Source organism: Eublepharis macularius, chromosome 9 (genome assembly GCF_028583425.1).
Source record: "Eublepharis macularius isolate TG4126 chromosome 9, MPM_Emac_v1.0, whole genome shotgun sequence".
Taxonomy (NCBI): Eukaryota; Metazoa; Chordata; class Lepidosauria; order Squamata; family Eublepharidae; genus Eublepharis; species Eublepharis macularius.
In genome coordinates this window covers 63,143,763-63,160,835 of record NC_072798.1, presented here as the reverse complement: position 1 = coordinate 63,160,835, position 17,073 = coordinate 63,143,763, and the positions used below count along the sequence as shown (strand labels likewise).

The window sequence follows — 17,073 nt, the reverse complement described above, 5'->3', positions numbered from 1 at the left end:
AAATGCATCTGTTTTGTGATTAGTGAAGCAGAATGAAGAGTAAATTAATGACAGAGCATCTTGAGCAAAGTATCAGTCTGTTCAGACAACCTAAACATCAATAAAGAGAACCGAGATCCTAAGTAGGCTTGACATTTGCTCTGGTGTGGCAGGCAAACTCCTACCCTCAAGGCTCCAGAACCCACAGGGGCTCTTCACTCCGGTGAGAGGAAAAAGCTGGGCCAGGGAGCAATGCTGTACCTGGAAGTGACAACACACCACTATAGGAATTTGCCTATCACTATGTTACAAATGTGTGATGTTGCTTCCTAACCTCCAAATGTTTCTGCTGGTTGCTAGAACTTAACTGTGACTAAACTTTGTAACAAACTTTAAACATTGCTTTGGTTCCTGTGATCCAGGGGAAAAGTGGCATATAAATATTTTCAACAATGAAGAAATAGCTACAGATCTTAGTTTGAAATCCTAGATTCATGCCAGGCAACACATACCATTTTACTGAACCATCTGCATTTGGACATCCTAACTAACTAGGATGATTTGATCAAACCACCATCTGCCGTGACATCTGAACACAGCCTAAGTGGTCTTGTCCTGTGCTGCACCAGCAGAATTTCTTAAAGAGGACTCTTACAGGTCGGGCCAATCACACATTTAGAAATTTATTTAGAAAATACTTGCTTTTGTGCCTGCCACAAAGTAGTCTCTCAACTGCTTTTCTGTGTGCCTAAATTCAGCCCATATTCACTCAATACTCACATTTCAGTCCTCTTTCACAGCTGGATGAATTGAGCCAGTTCATAAATAAGAAAACAATGGAAAGATGAGAGGAGGCCTGCAAGAAAGCTTGGAGTTGGTGCTGGGTCTGTTCAGTGCCATTTATCTCACTTCAGCAAAATCCTTCCCAAACTTCTGCTGCAGAAATAGCATAAGGGACTCAGCTCTTCCATCTGTCTTTTTACCTCCCTTGAGAAGTTATGTTGGAGTTGCAAGTTAAATGGTTCAGCTGAGCCTATTTGCACCATCTGATAGGAACAGAACACACAGTATGATGGGGGATTCTGGATCTAATTCTGGGAAAGAGTTTGTAGAGGCAAACATTTAAAAACCTCCGATGTCTGCCATGATATATTTACTGTGGAGGCTCAACATTAATTCAAAACAAATGTTTTAGCATGCATGGTGCATGATTTTTACTCTAGCTAGTTGCTGAATCTTTTACACAAGTATTTGTTGCCAGTTATTTCCCCCTCAAAAGATTTAGCAGTTTAGGAGGGAACTGACGTAGTCCAAAAGGATCAGTTATTTATTATAAATTAACTTTTGTTTGTGTCATATGTACTTCAGGTCTCTTCAGTGTGGAAGTAAGTAAATATTGACCAGGATCTAAATCCAAAGATCTGTGTAATGACTTCCATGTGCCTCTGAAAGTGCTTGAACAGGCCCAAGTGTGGTCAAGGGGGGATGGATATCCATTGCTGGTGCCTGGGAGTTCAGGGTTAATGACCTCTTGGGATGCAAGCTAGGGTTGCCATCCTCACAGGGGGCAATGGGCAGGCTCCTGCCTCCTAGGCTTCAAGCCTTGCTAAGTCTCTTTGTTCCAGCAGGAGCAAGAGCACAAGTGGAGAGCGATGTTGCGCAGTAATGTGATGTGTAATGTCACTTCCAGTGTGAACCCAGAAATGACATTACAATGCTCTAGGAATTCACACTTTTTTTTGTAAAAAGCCATAAAGAGGAGCAAATTTCTAGAGCACTGTAACATCATTTCTAAGTACAATCTGTAAGTGACTTCATGACATCTCACGATGTTGCTTCATCCCCTAAAGATTCCCACTAGTTACCAATGTTCAGCTGACATTGCTACTACAAGCCTGTAATATGATCTGTCATTTCAGAAATATTTTTTCCTTACCTGTATGGGATGGAATCCTTATATGCGGGTGGTGGCAGTTGTAGGGGATGGCCTTCTGCACCATGGACTGGGTCCAGAGAAATGGAGCTTGGCCCTTGTGCATGTCAATCCACCTCTGAAACTGAGTACAGTCTCCAAAACAACTTGAGATGTAATATGGTGGGGCTGGGAAGGGAAAGAATCTGCTGTCTAAGCAACCAAATAAAAATCCCTCTGGGATTCTCAGAAGTCCTTGGATGAGCCAAAGTTGCAGTTGGGATTCTTGCAGTTTTCACATCTTATTTACTGATACAATTATCTGGTTGTTTTACAGGATCAAATTTTTATGGAGAATGTGGGTGCAGTTAAGCAGCTCTGCAAGTTAACAAACAATCTTGAAGTTAGGATAGACGAGTTGGAAGCATGGAATAAAAACCTTGACAAAATGAAACGGATAAACAGTTCAAAGTCAACAACCAGTGAAAAGAACTCAGGGAGGTATCCACATTTCTCCTGTGAGCATGTACTTCCTGAATGTCACGAGTAATTCAGAATTATTCTGAAAATTTTCTGATTATTACTGGCACGTTTTCATATTATTATCTAAAGCAGCAAATTTTGGTGTTATGAATTCAAAATGTAATGAGATTGTGTAAATAAGTATATCTGTGATCAAAATGGCACTGAGGTACCAATAATTTTTAGAGGCTCTGAGTGCTGAGAAAACAGTCTTCGATCAGATACACTCTTCCAAGTGAATGGAATTGGCTTCAAATATGCATTTCAGCTGCACTGGGATTTATATTATTCCAAGCAATTTTTTCAGTTACTTTTTAGATAATTCTATCACATATTTACTGGAGTGTTCAGGTATTAGCAGTCAGACCTCTCTTCCTGTTGAGGGGTAGTTTAAAGATATGAAAACATAAACGTCCTTCCTGATATAGCGTAAGTTCATGGCACTGCCAGGCCTGAAATAAAACAAAATGGATGCCAGAAGGGCAAGAGCTTGGGAAAATATTTTAAAAGAAGAGTCAGGGGGACTGACTGACTAATAGTCCCCTCCACACCCTGGAGAGATGCATAACTGAGGACAAGGAGGCTCCCAGGAAGCTCCTGGCTAATCCCATCCATGCCGTGCCTCACTTCCTTCACCCCTTACCTTGATTAAACACCACCGTACGTTATTAGCAAACCTGGTAGCTTTTCCTATCCTGGTATTCAAAGGATCATCAAGCACCATTTACACCTATATTGGGAAGATCCATTAAGCCTCTCCCAAACTCATTATCCACCTCCGGAAAACCTATTGTTTTGGGTGCAAAGACGGCAGCTTGCCTCAAGGAGCATTTTGCCCTATATCTGGATCTCCCTAGCTGCTAGTGTATGACTCTGTGTGTGTGTGTGTTCTGGATCTGTCCACACACCCCAAACCCATTTGGGCCTCTTCTCTGTAAAATGCTGGTTGTTTTGCTACTGTCTCTATGGAACTCTATCCTTGAGAATGGTTCCTGTCTCCTTCAAAATTGTTTTCTCCCCTTTTCCTCCCTGATTTCCTCTTAGTTAGCCTCGTACATGTGCTGTGTGTGGTTCTCTGTATGTTTTATTTTGCTTTAATAAAAAAAAAACTTTTCCAGTTGGACATCTATCTGGCTTATTTTGAGATTTCTCTTAAGGGAATAATCCGCGTAGACATTGGTGGAGAATCCCAATAACCCCCTCTCGCTTGTCTCCTTTAAGCTAATTCCCTCAACTGCCTATTTGTGTAAGGCTTTCTTCCCTCCCTGTGATGTTTTTATTTCTGATTACTCCTAGGATTTCCCTCTCCTTTTAAATTACATGCTATGTTGAATTAGGAAAGTAAGGAATAATTTGCATTTCAGGAAATTTGGCCAGGCTGCTTCTTGGATACCCTCACGAAAATCAGTTCCCACAAACCCTGGCAAGGTGAGCAAAATTAAGAATTTAGCATATTAGAAAGATTTCTGATAGAAATGTTTCCTTTGTCATAATCAATATTTTAAACTGGAAAGTACATTGCTGTAGACCAGCCTTGCATATGGATAGGAACTTCCACCCTCTAAGCTACCTCTGTGCCACATGTCATCCCTCACCAGAGATAAAACTCACTGCATTGCACCTCATTGCATGGGGTGACTACTTCACAGGGCTGGTACAATAAAACAGAGAACCATGTGCATGTCTCTGAGCTCCTCACATGTACAGTATGATAAACATGTGATAGATGTGGGATTCCATGGGGCATGAGTAACAAAATCAATTCTGTACAGATTGGATCCATGCTGATTTGTCCCAGGAAAATGCAATCGTTTTCATCAGAGCACATACATAGTTGCTAGCCTGTTTGTCTTTCCAGACCATATATCAGTATCTTAATGTTGGGTGGGGGCAGGGGATGTAAGTTCGGACAAAATATTTTATGTAGTTCTAGAGACAGGCAGTGACTTCTCCGTGCAGGTATTGTTGATCTGAGCCCACATCTCTGCTTTCCCCCCTTCTAGGTGTGTTTTCCAATGAAGAAACAGTCATGGTCCAGTACCAGAATTTTCCAGATGACTGTAATTGCTTTGGTTGCTGTTATGGCACTCTGGTAAGAAACAGACAATAATGTCTAAGCAATCTAAAGACTTTATGGCATTCCTTTGTGTTTTTCCAGTACTGTTTTTGAGTTCTGTCCTCACATTGTCAGTGATGCTGGATCTATGGAATTAATGTCTCGTTACAGTGTGATGACGATGTCCACCCTTTATGTACTTAGCATACCTGAGCAAGACATTGTCTATCCCGAATACAGGCAAGTGGTTTATCTGTTATTCATTTACACATTTGGACTTGAATTCCTTCCTGTTCTAAATACTCCGAGATATCAGCATATTTGAAGTATATAACATGTCATTGTAACAAGTCAAGCATTAAGAAGATTGACAAGCCTCTAAGGGATGGCATTCTACTCTTAAGTAGCATTAGCCATTTCACACACTGCCTTTTCTTATAGGCTTTGAGTAGGAATGGGATTCTTGCACAAGCTTCAATATTGCCACTGTCATCCATGACTTGTTCACTTCTAGATTATTGTAATGTTCAAATCACGGGGACTGAGGACTTTCTGGAAACTTCAGTTGTTGAGTAAGAGCAGGAGGAAATGTATTGCATCTTTACTTCATGAATTTCATTAGTTACTACATACTGGAAGGTCTGGTAACTTGAGGGTGTGGCCAGGTAGGGATCTTTCCCAGCAGGGCTTCTGATAGGCTATTGGAGATCTGATTGACTGTGCAGATGAAAATAATGTTGTGTTGGCAGCAGCTGCCACCACATTGTTGGTTTGATTCTTTCTCTCATTCCTCTTTCCCAGTGTATTTTTAAAATTGCCCTTCTGTTCTCTTGCACATGGACTTTTTCTGTGTGTTTGTGTTTGGCTCTGCCTCCCACAATGGCCATTTTGTGGTTGGCTTTGCCTCCCATAGTGGTCATATTGTGATTGCATCCATCACTCTGTCAAAATTCCAAAGGAGTCCCCAGGACCCTGATCTAGGGCACATTGTGTTACTGTTGCTGATTTTCTAATGATTTTAATGGTGACCATTGTATTATTATTTTTATTGTTATTACTTTGAAAGCTTTTACTGCAGAGCAGTATACTCACCTGATAAAACAATTATCCTTGTTGCTTTTGTGCTGGAGTATTATCTGCATGTTTTACTTTTTATTTATTTTATCATCCTTTCCCAGCAATTCAACTAGTGTGATGTCAGTGCCTCCATCCACCACCCTTACAGGTACTGCGCTGTAAATCATTCTCTGAGGTTGAAAATTGTCAGCTGAAGTAAAGAATATTACTGCTGTGCTATGGAGGTCTGGAATAGACTCTTAGCTTTCCTTTTAAAAAGCTAGTCCTGAGGTCTCAAATATAAGTGTAAAAATATTCAAGCAGTGGTGGTTAAAATTTCAGAAGCTGGGGTGGGTACGTGGGAATCAAGACTTCTAGTAGTCAGCGCATGGAGTTCCAGTGTGCTGAATAGCATTTTGGGCTTCTTCATAGATAATGGCAGCAGAAGAAGCTACTTATGGAAAATAAAATCTGTATGAACATGATTTGTTAGTGCATGTTGTTCAAGCTGTGGTATTAGGGTTGTCTTGACATGATATTTGGTTTTGTTAAACTCTAGTTACGTGAACATTACTAATGAATTTGTTCTTTTGTAGTGACCAGATACAGCACAGTGTCCTCAACTCTCAAACCTACCGCCATTATACCTGAAGTGAATTTCTGTGGTATTTTGCCATGTCATAAAACTTATTGCTGTCCACTTCATCAGGCAGTAAGAAAAAATCTAAGTTATCAGAAGAAGACAAATGTGGAGAGTAAGTTAGATCATGAACTAAAATTGTATTGCTGCTGCTCAGAAGGATGGATGTGTTCTGCAATGTTGGTTTTACAATCATAGTGACATTTTTTAGAGCCACAATGTGTTGAAGACAAATTTCTCTAGGAAGTGACATTCCTGTGCATACCCAAGGATGAACATATGAAATGCCAGTCAAAAAAAGACAGTGTAAAGGGCCCAGAATTCCAAGGTGCCAACAATCACCTGCTGCAAATCGCTATCTGCTTTGACTTTCCTCAGAAACCACCAATGAAGGAACTTTTACAATCTCTCCTGAACACAGGGCTCATTTTGAGGGGGAATGCGCAGGAACAGTTCCAGTAGTTCTCCAAAAAGGTCACATGACAGGTGGTCCCGCTCACTGATTTTTGGCCTTTTGGGGCCCATTTTGGCCTGGATCGGGGCTGAAACGGCCCAATTCGGGCCCAAAATGGCTAGGATCATACCCAAAACAGCCAGGATTGGTCCCGAAACAGCCAGGATCATGCCTCTGATGGGTGGTGGATCACTCTCCGGATCAGCAGAGGCCAAATACTGACCATTTTGGGCCCCTTTTTGGCCATTTTCAGCCCCCTTTTGCCATTTTGGGCCCAATTTTGGCCCTGAACGGCCAGGATTGAGACCAAAACAGCCAGGATAGGTGATGTCAAGGGGCATGGCATATGCAAATGAGTTATGCTAATGAGTTTCTGCAGCTCTTTTTCTACGAAATGACCCCTGCCTAACCATATCGACTCCATTTAGATGTACGGCCAAACCATGATATGATGTTTGCTGACTGAACGTTAGACTTGCACACTCCCACCTCCTGTCCTGCACTGTGATCCTGTCCCTGACTTCCTTTTCATTTGATCTATGATTTGGGCCTCTTACACCACATACTTGCTAAATGGTTCAATCCACTAATACATGTAGATCCATCTGAACATGCTTTATAGCACTGGTTTTCCAATTATATACTGGGGAAACCTGGAGTTTCTCGAAAGTGGCCCATGGGTATCTTAAGGAGCAACTATGCAGTTCTGTCTGGCAGGGCACTGAAACATCATGGAGTACACTGAGGGATAAAATCTTCCAGGGTGTGGAGGCCACACTCACATTTCACTTTTGTGGTCCTGCTAGGCACTATATATTGCCATATATCCCCAAGTGCTGAGGGAAATTCCTTCCTCTTCTAAGTGGTGATGGTGGTTAATTTCCCAACAATTTCTAAAAATAGAAAATGCTCAGTGGGACTGTGATTTAAAAGGGGAAACCCATAGGGAGGGCTGAGTGGCTTACTATATAACTGTTTCCTTTTCTGCCATTTTTCTGTCTAAAATTGCTATCCTCATGATGTGTTTACACCCATTCACTTTTCATGTCCTCTGCCCCTCTAAAAAGATATACATCTCTATAAATTTTGCCCAAAACTATAGAATGGGAAAAGTACCTTTCACAAAACTATCATAAGATCTTTCTAGAGGAATGCATGTATTTTTCAAACCTGTCCTGGATTGACCTTCTGGAAATATAGACGCTGATTTTGATGTCTGTCACATATTTATTTTTGTCACACAACTGTTTCAATTTGTGAAGGCCCTCTTCAAAGAGATAAATGCCCATTCTTTCTACAGGGAATAAAAGAAAAGGACTATTGGAACAAAACTGGATTGAGAAGCCTGACCTTGGAAATGACTGTGAGCATCTTTTCTTTAAAAAGAATTTCTTGAAAACACTTCTGTTTTAAAATATCTGTAGATCTTGTTTAAAGAGATTATGAATATATAGCCTGTTGCTAGGAGGGCTCGTGCATCTTTTAAGTTTCTGATCCATTATAACACATGTTATTTCAGGGAAAGACAAGTTGGTGTTCATGAGGAATTACTGGGCTGGGGGCACTGGGAAATCCACCCCTCAAAATTCTCCCTCCAGGATATTCTCAGGGACTTGAGCAGCTGATTCCGCTTTTCTTTTAACCATTTTTCAGCTACTCTCAATGCTCCATCCCTTCTGGGCCATATTTAGTCCTCATCAGGCCTTTCTCTCTCTTCCCTTGTATTGCAACACTACTGTTGTGAGATTGGTCTCTTCTCAATTTACCCTGTGTGATGAAAGGAATGGTAATGTGTCTTGTATACCTTCTTAAAAGACCTTGAGTGTTGGAAAATGGTTTTGTTCAAGTGCCCATCAGGGCCTGGAAGAGGCGGACTTCTCATCTACCTGACAGGGGGCAGACAGGTACAGAGGTGAACTAGCCATTGGAGTCACTAGTAACATTCCTGAGGGGTGGTCACTGGCCAGGGGGAGAGGGGTGATGGGACCACGCAGGCAAGGACAAGCCACCACCAGGGCTACCAGACACAGAGGGGAGGAGGCAGTGTAACTAAAGAGCCACACAGTCCAGCTCACCAGGCCCGCCAGGTGCAATCGGGCTGGGCAAGGACAAGCCACAGCTTCTATCTGAGCACAGCCAGTTGATAGCACCCAGGTGATTGCAGTGAAGCCAGGCCCAGCTACAGCTATAGGTTTCCTTCAGTGGCTCTGGCTGGGCCTGGGAGAGATGGGGCTATGTGAGGATAAGCCATGTGGTAGTTGCCTCCAGCAGCTGCAGCTCATAGTAGGGTTGCCAACCAAGTGGTGGTAACTGGCGGAAGGCTTGGGGGTGTGGGAAAATTCAAATAGCTGTTGCTTTAATGGCATGATGTCACTTTTAATGCAACTCCAGAAGTGATGTCATCACATCAGGGTGATACTTTAGTATTCTAATGAAACATTATGGTTTTACCATAGAGTTTCAGTAGAATCCTACAGCGGTACCCCAATGTGCTGATTGACTTCATACCATTCGAGTAATGGCAATTTTCCTGGCATTTTTTCACTATCAAGTGGTGGCAGGGGGGTTGGGGGCAGCCAACAGGAGATCTCCCACTATAGAACAGACCTAGTAGCCCTACATCCTAGCCAGGCCCCATCTACTGACCCCTGGCTGGCACCACCACAAGAAAGCAGGCCTGGCTTTGTTGCAGTGACATTAGCTAGGGGGTGATGGGCCAGGCTAGGGTGAGCAGTGATTGCCACAGCTCATTCTCTGCATGTCCCCAGCTGCCACCTAAGCTTGCTGGCCGGTGGGAAATGTGAGGATGAGCGGTGGCTGTAAGAGGTAGAGAGAGGAGGGCAGCTTGACCAAAGTAGGATCCGCAGCAGCTGGCTTTGCTGTGGCACTCTGGCCACTGGCCCTTGTCTCCTGGGCACTGTAGCTCCTGTTTCTGAGTAGATTGGCAAGGACTAAGAGCTTCTGGGAGAAAGGGGACCATCCCTGGCAGAAGGAGAACAGGGACACTGTGGGGCTGTTTTCAGGGTTGGCTCACTGTCCGCTCCTAGACAGGTATGCATCTTTGTGAGAAGAAAGGGCACTTTGACACTAGAAAAGACAGAGAGAGGAGAAAGCAGACTCTGCTGAAGTTGGTAAAAGTACCTGAGGAATGCAGAAATCTCCCTGTCTAGATCTGATGCATGGTAGTGGATCAGCTGCCCTGCAGGAGTGCCTCTGTCCTTCCACCTGTGTTCTACCTGTATATTTGTAAATAAAGCAAATACTACAAATAGGGGTGTGCACCAAAAACAAATTCAGGTAATTCAGATCCAGGTTATAGAATCCTGGATTTAACTGGTCATTATTCCCTATGAGAAATAATGGCCAAGGGAGGGGGGGCATTTTTAAACAATGTCCCCCAAATTTTAGGGAAGCTACTCCTGACTGTCCACTAAAGACCCCCTAATTTCAGGAGGATTAGAGCCCTGGGTCCAACTCTATGGGCCCCTGAACAAGCTGCCGCCAGCCACTCCATTTTTTTGTATGGAGGAAACATTTCCAAGCCTTTTAAATTCTGTAGCTCCCCCCTTTCCACTCAGAATTCTCTGGTTCAACATTACGCCCTTGCAAGCTTATTGTTGTTGAACCAGAGAATCACAACATCAAAACAGAGAATCTCTTTTCTAAAGCAAGGGATGAGGGTGAGGCTTGCTGAGTTGCAGAGTTTAAAGGCTGCTGACAACAGCAACAGCTTGAAGGGGCTCTTTCAGAGCTCAGCTGGGGTGAGGAGCAGAATGAGATGGGAATCTGCTCTGCCTGCTGCCTTGTCCCCCACCATGCCAGCCTTGCCTTGCTCTTGTGCAGTGGCATGGAGCCTGGCTCCATTCATGCCACTGCCTTCTGGCTACCGCTGCCCTCTAGCTACCACTGCTATCTCGCCTTTACTGTGGCTGCCTGTGGCAGCTGCCTACAGCCAGATAATCCATTCCCAGCGATGCTAGGTGCCGGGATCCAATTTGGAGTTTGGCCTGGGGAACCAACATAGCCAGATTATGCCGGATCAATATAAATCTGGCTTCTTTGCCGGTTCCCAGACCCAGATTGCATTTCCCTAACTACAAAGATGTCAAAAGCCTCCAGTGTGCTCTCCTACAAAGGGAACCAGCCCGGGTAAAGTGCTACTACTGGCATTCCTTACCACACAGGCAAGTCCGGCATGAACACCATGATTTTAGGTGCCTGTTTTGTGTCTTCTGGCCTGAATGGGCTAGTGCCTGAGAATAGCAATGTGGGGCTACTGCAGATGCCAGTCTTAGCTCTTGCAAGCAGGCCTGGAATCAGTTGAGCTGTAGTAGTAATGGATGAAACAAACGGGCAGTGCTGGGAAGGGCTAATGCAGGGGCAGTTACTGATGAAGCAGGCAAATGTCAAATTGAGCAGCAGGCTTAGGCCAAACACTGGAGAGCAAGACTAACTTACCTGTGCAATGTGGCACATTCCCAGGGTCTCTTCTAAGGTCTTTTGCTGCTACACGTGCATACCAGAGATCTGTAACTTGGGCTTGTAGTCTGCTGAATTGCTAATGTTGCATGTGTACATGGGTGCACACAGAGCTGGAAGTACCCACCAGTGTCACTTTTCAATCAAACCACATATTTTGCTTCTTTAATAGTGATTTGCCCATAAATTTTTCATTTTTTAAAAAAAAGTGTGATTAATGTCATTTTTTTCTGCTTCAGAAATCATCTAGACAAAATGGTTCTCTTTATTTTTAGGGATTGATACAACAATCATATCTATGCAGATCTTACAGACACAGCAGAAAATTGATCAGCGGTATTGCAATAAAAATCTGCAATGCAGGTTGGTAAATTGAATGTGTTGATGGAGTGCAAAGACTCTATGTGCTGGCCTGGACTAGAGGCCACCACCATTTTATTTGCTTCTGGCAACACTGGAAGAACCAGATCTGCTTCAGTTGATCTTGTCATAATCTCTAGTTAATCTAACTTTTTCTGTTGAGGATTTGCAAAATCCCCCAATAGTTTCTGTGAATGTCATCGAGCGTTTTAGAGGTTTATCTGTTCAAGTTAATATGACATTTTCACAAGGGCAGGATTTCCCAAAATTATTATTTTCACTTTAGCTCAAATGCTTGTCAATTAGCAATGGACTGGCTGGCTGGTGTGAACAGCAAACTGCTATTCCCCATTGTTCTCCATTCAAATAGCTGGCTAACTTGCTATTGCATATCACCGCTGCCCATTCAAACAGCTGAGAAACTTATTATGGTTCCTAATGCTGGGCTATTGCTCGTCGTTGCTTCTCATTCAAGTATCTGAGACCCAGTTTTCTGCAGTGGTTACGAGCGGCAGGACTCTAATCTGGAGAACCGGATATGATTCCATACTCCTCTACTTGAAGCCAGCTGGGTGACCTTGGGTCAGTCAAGCTTTCAGAGCCAAGCTACAAGTGACGCCTGACACAGGTTGGACACTTGTCAGCTTCCCTCAAGTTTTGATGGGAAATGTAGGCATCCTGGTCTTGCAGCTGTAATGGAGAGCCAAGCTGTAAAACCAGGACGCCTACATTTCCCATCAACACTTGAGGTAAGCTGACAAGTGTCCAACTTGTGTAAGGCATCACTTGTAGCTTGGCTCTCACAGAGCTCTGTTATCATTACCCACTTCACAGGGTGATTGTCGAGAGTATAATAACAACACACTTTGTAACCCACTCTGGTGGTGTTAAATTGTCCTGAAGGGCGGTGTGTAAATCAAATGTTATTATTATTATTATCATTTTGGTCCTGTGCATTGGGCCACTTGTGGTTTTGTAAATTCATACATATTTAGTGATTTTAAATGTCACAGATATTACTGTCGTTTTAGATCTGGAAACTACAGTTACTTTGTTCCCATTAACAAATACACACCCATCAAGGTAAAAATTTCCCTGGAAATCAAGTAAGTACCGGGGCAGTTTTGATTACAGACAAAACTATTTTCCATAACATAGTGTGTATATAGATCATAGTTTGGGCAAAAGCTTAATATATCTTAACAACGGGAAAGAGAACTTCTAGAACAAAATCAAGAGCCAGTTTCCTTGAACCAAAACAGCCATTGTCACCATCACTAATATCACAAGCTTTATTAACGTCAATAGAAATGGGTTGCATTGTTAAAGCCAATCAATAATTTTGCTACTGATATTGTGAGTGCAGTTACACCCTTGTAAGTCCAATGAAGTCAGTGGGCTCAGAGGAGTATAATTCTGATTAGCATCGTACGGAAAGTGAGCAGTGTGAGCAAAGTTGCACAAAGCTGCAGATCAGCTTCCATGCATAGGCAAGTCCATCAACTGCGTACTCTCCAAAGTTGATTGGTATCACTGGAGTGAGTTTTCTCCTTGTATGTTACAACTGCTTTCACAAGGAGATCTGTTGCTTAATCTGTTAAATGTAAATTTTAGCAGTCAAATAGGATTGGCCCATAGAATTTAAACTTAATAACATCTGGCATCAATTTTGCACTAAACACATTTTGTATTCAACATATTCCCATGGCCGTTTCCACGTGGCTTACCTTGTTCTGGAAAACAGCGAAATCTCACGCGAGAAGACGCTGTTATCGCGTCTTTTTGCGTGATAACAGCGTCTTCTCGCGCGATTTCACTGTTCTCCGGAACAAGGTAAGCTGTGTGGAAATGGCCCTGGTCTCTCTGATGTCCTTGATGTTATCTTTCCTCAACTGTATTGCTAGAATTGGCACAGCCTCACAAAGGAATTGACTCTCAGAAAATAGCTCAGTTCTTACCTCATGGGAAAGTAAGAAAGTACCTGGAGCCCTACAGTGGAGCAAATATGCCCCCATGGCTGTTTTGGCTCAGGAAAATGGCATGGGAGGGAAAGCTGAAGCCCCTCCTCTCCCTGCCATGCTCCTATCCTGAGCACAATCAACCCCCAGTACCCTTATGAAACATTAGTTCCCTGGTGTTGTGTCTGACTGTGTTGGAAGAGGAGGCTCCAGCACTGTCCCTTTCCTCAGCTTTCAGAGGGGGGCAAACCAAAGAGTTAGAAAGATAGAGAGGTCAGGGCACTCTGAGCCAAACTACAAGTGACGCCTGACACAGGTTGGACACGTGTCAGCTTCCCTCAAGTTTTCATGGGAAATGTAGGCATCCTGGTCTTGCAGCTGTAATGGAGAGCCAAGCTGTAAAACCAGGATGCCTACATTTCCCATCAAAACTTGAGGGAAGCTGACACGTGTCCAACCTGTGTCAGGCGTCACTTCTAGCTTGTCCCTCAGTTTACTGTTTACTCTTGTTTACTACTCTGACTGTCCTTTAATATGCAGATTGCTATTCTCAGGATTTCCTCCTCCTGGCTTCCTCTTTATCACTCCTTCTCTTCCTGGCTTTGTTCCAGGCAGCACCTCTCTCCTTCGCCTCCCTCCATCTTGGCAGCATGGATGCAGGCCTTGTCCTGCCATCCATGTCCATCCTTAGACTAAATAGGTAGTTAGGATCTTTCTCTCCTCCTTTCCTATCAGAGTACGGAGTTCCTGCAATAAAGAACTCTTATTTTTTTCACGGAGGGCAATCTAAACTCCCCTCTGTCTGGAGATCAAGGGGCGGGGCCACTGGCCATGTGACCATTTTCGCCAAGGGCGATTTAAGCTTTAAAAAACTCCCCCCTTGTTCCAGCTGACCCAAAGTGACGTCATTGTGCGGTCCTGAGTTCCACCACCTCTTTTCCCAGAAAAAAAGCCCTGGTTATAGGTGAAATGTATTTTGCCCCTCAGAAGGCTGTTAATTCTGCTTAGAATTGCATTGTTAGCTCCATAGTGCATTGTTAAAGTATAACAGTCTTTGAATAGTAGAGTGAAATATTACAACTTTTCATATTATTCTTGTTTCTTGAAGTACAACAGAGCCATTGATTATCTTTCAATGTAAAACCATCTATGGGAATCCTTGTTCATACCATCCTCAAACCCAAACCTTCAAACGCAAGAAGAAGGAAGCCTTTCAGGAAACCACACAGGTATTGCTTTTAGTTGCCATGTGCGCAGGAGCCTTATGCCTACCCCTTCCCCACCAACGGGCTTTCTGCCATTTTAAAAATTGTTAGATGATAGCATCATTACACTATAGCTATACAGATTTTTTAAAAACCAGTAAAAAAGCATTTGGGCAGTGAATGAGGAGAGAGGTCGATGTGTGAGGAGTTACATGGAGAATCCTTCTGCATTGATCCTCTGTTGCCAGTTCAAATGCCAGTGCTGCAAATTGCAGCAACAATAAGAACCCAGTGAGGAATATCCTCATGTGGGAGTAACCCTGGCTGAAATTTCTGTATAAAGCCCAAGTACATTTTTGAGAAAAATGGTTTTCAGTTAGATTGGAGCAGGAGACAATGAACTCTCACTGAGTTCCAAAGTATACTGCCTCTAGTGGTTGGCTGTTCGTCTTTAAAAATGGCACCTCATTTTTTTTAAATATAGCCAGTGCCACTGCTCAACATATGCTGAGTAGGTTTGCCCAACTGCAGGTTCTACTTTTGGTGAGGATCTCCCCCCACCCAAAGCAGAGACCAGGAGCCTTGGTCTCTGAAACAGAGCAGAAGATCAAGCTGCCCTGCACTCTGCCTTCAGTTTGGGCAATCCATTTCTAAAACTAGTCATGTTTTAAACTTGCATGTGATTTTCCCATTTAACGCTTGATGCCTGTAGGAATGTCTAATCCTAGTGATACTCCTTACATGTGAAAACATGCTGAGATAGGGTTGCTCCACACGTGACATTTCCTACAATAAGAATGTGTCCAAGTTGGTTTCTGTATGTGTACAATTTCACAAGTACTGATTTTTGCCATAATCACACATGCCTGGAAACTACAGTATACTGCAGCTCTTGAATAGGTGTAATCTCAACAATAACAGTGCAAGTTTGGTTGCCTGTGATCTCTCTCTTTTCTCATTTGTTCTGCAGGGGTTCCAACATATTTGGGATCTTCCTGTAGCTTCCATGTATGACAGTGTATATCATTTTCGTGTTGCTGCTCCAGTAAGTCTTTGTTTTCAAAATTTGTCTGTGAAAAAGGGAACAAAAACATTTATCTCTGATTGGGTTCTATCTTAATATGCTTTGTTTTATTCCAACAGGATCTTGCAGACTGTTCAACAGACCCGAACTACGCTGGGATATTTTTCACTGATTATTTCTTCTATTTTTATCGCAAATGTAACTAAAAGGCTAACTTTCCCTTTTCCTGAAAAAAGTATGCCTATGTGGAGAAACACCTGTGGTGTCACCAAGAACTTCATTGTCAGATTATTTTTTCCGAGTAGACTAAAGCTCTGTTTAACCCTCATAAATGGAAGCAAATAAAACTTGTTTTTCTAGGTCTTCATATCATGTGCTAGTAAAGCAATGTGATGGCTGATTTGCACAGAACATACTTTGATTTAAGTAAGATTCAGTTGGCTTAAATCCAGCTATCTGTCTGCCTGATCTGCTTGGTGAGTGGCTGCAGTCATTCATTTTAGGGGTGCTCTATAGCAGAATAATTGCAAGGAAACAATCTTACATTTTTCAGAGTCTCAATATGTCCAACTGTTCTCAAATCAAAGAAAGTCAACAGGATTTCTAATGAGATGCATGCCTGCCATACATTTAAGAATCAGCCTAGTTCAAACCACCATATTAATCAGACAGCAAAATGCCTCCCTATTTCACCCATAAATGTGTGTGTTTGTGTGTGTGCAAGTGTGTGTGTGTGTGTCCTATATTTCCCATTTTTCTGAAAACTAGAAAGGACCCTGCATTAATGCTCTTGTAGATTTCGGATGGCACAGTTTTACTAATCTCACATTTTAGGTATGCCAGGTTACTTTTTCCTTGTAATACTGTCATGGCAAACAAAACCATGTCTTTGTCAGATGAACATCTTTGTTCCACAGTCTCCTAGAGTTTCATCTTGTCATCTGCTTTGCAAGCATTCAGTTTTAGTAGCTGGACAACAGGACCATTGCAGCTCTTTAGTTTTATTGTTATGCATTAAAATGAGTCTCTCTACACAAGACATCTTACATGAGGATGCTTGAGTGTAGGGAGGTGCAATGTTAGTTGGGACACGTAGTTTAAAAAGACAAAGCTGGTGGAGATCGCTCCTCAGAGGGTTTGTTAATTTCATCTTTGCCTTCCTGAAGGTTCTGTCAATTTCATTTCCCCTTTGGGGAGGCAAAGATGAAATTGAAAAACCCTCTGATGAGCCATCACCATCAGCTCTGTCTTTTAAAACTACTCTGGGATAGAGAGAGGAAACTGACAGAACCTTCAGGGAGGTAAAGATGAAATTAACAAACTCTCTGAGGAGCAATCTCTGCCAGCTCAGTCTTTTTAAACTATGCTTCTCAGCTAACATTACTATTACTCAGCTAACATTAAACTATGCTTCTCAGCTCCCTACAC

The 17,073-nt window shown here is 42.8% G+C and overlaps 1 protein-coding gene across 1 annotated transcript in view; it reads left to right on the top strand.

Moving 5' to 3' along the window:
- MYRFL (myelin regulatory factor like) overlaps window positions 1-15,957 on the top strand; it is a 56,866-nt gene extending 40,909 nt beyond the window's left edge. Inside the window, exons 14-25 of the mRNA XM_054988914.1 lie at window positions 2,229-2,392; window positions 3,778-3,841; window positions 4,417-4,505; window positions 4,641-4,709; window positions 5,648-5,694; window positions 6,122-6,280; window positions 7,920-7,982; window positions 11,374-11,461; window positions 12,490-12,564; window positions 14,525-14,645; window positions 15,592-15,666; window positions 15,765-15,957. Of these exons, the coding sequence (XP_054844889.1) occupies window positions 2,229-2,392; window positions 3,778-3,841; window positions 4,417-4,505; window positions 4,641-4,709; window positions 5,648-5,694; window positions 6,122-6,280; window positions 7,920-7,982; window positions 11,374-11,461; window positions 12,490-12,564; window positions 14,525-14,645; window positions 15,592-15,666; window positions 15,765-15,851 (1,101 nt within the window). The 3' untranslated portion in view covers window positions 15,852-15,957. The remainder of the gene's footprint in view (window positions 1-2,228; window positions 2,393-3,777; window positions 3,842-4,416; window positions 4,506-4,640; window positions 4,710-5,647; window positions 5,695-6,121; window positions 6,281-7,919; window positions 7,983-11,373; window positions 11,462-12,489; window positions 12,565-14,524; window positions 14,646-15,591; window positions 15,667-15,764) is intronic.
- Window positions 15,958-17,073: the final 1,116 nt, after the last annotated feature.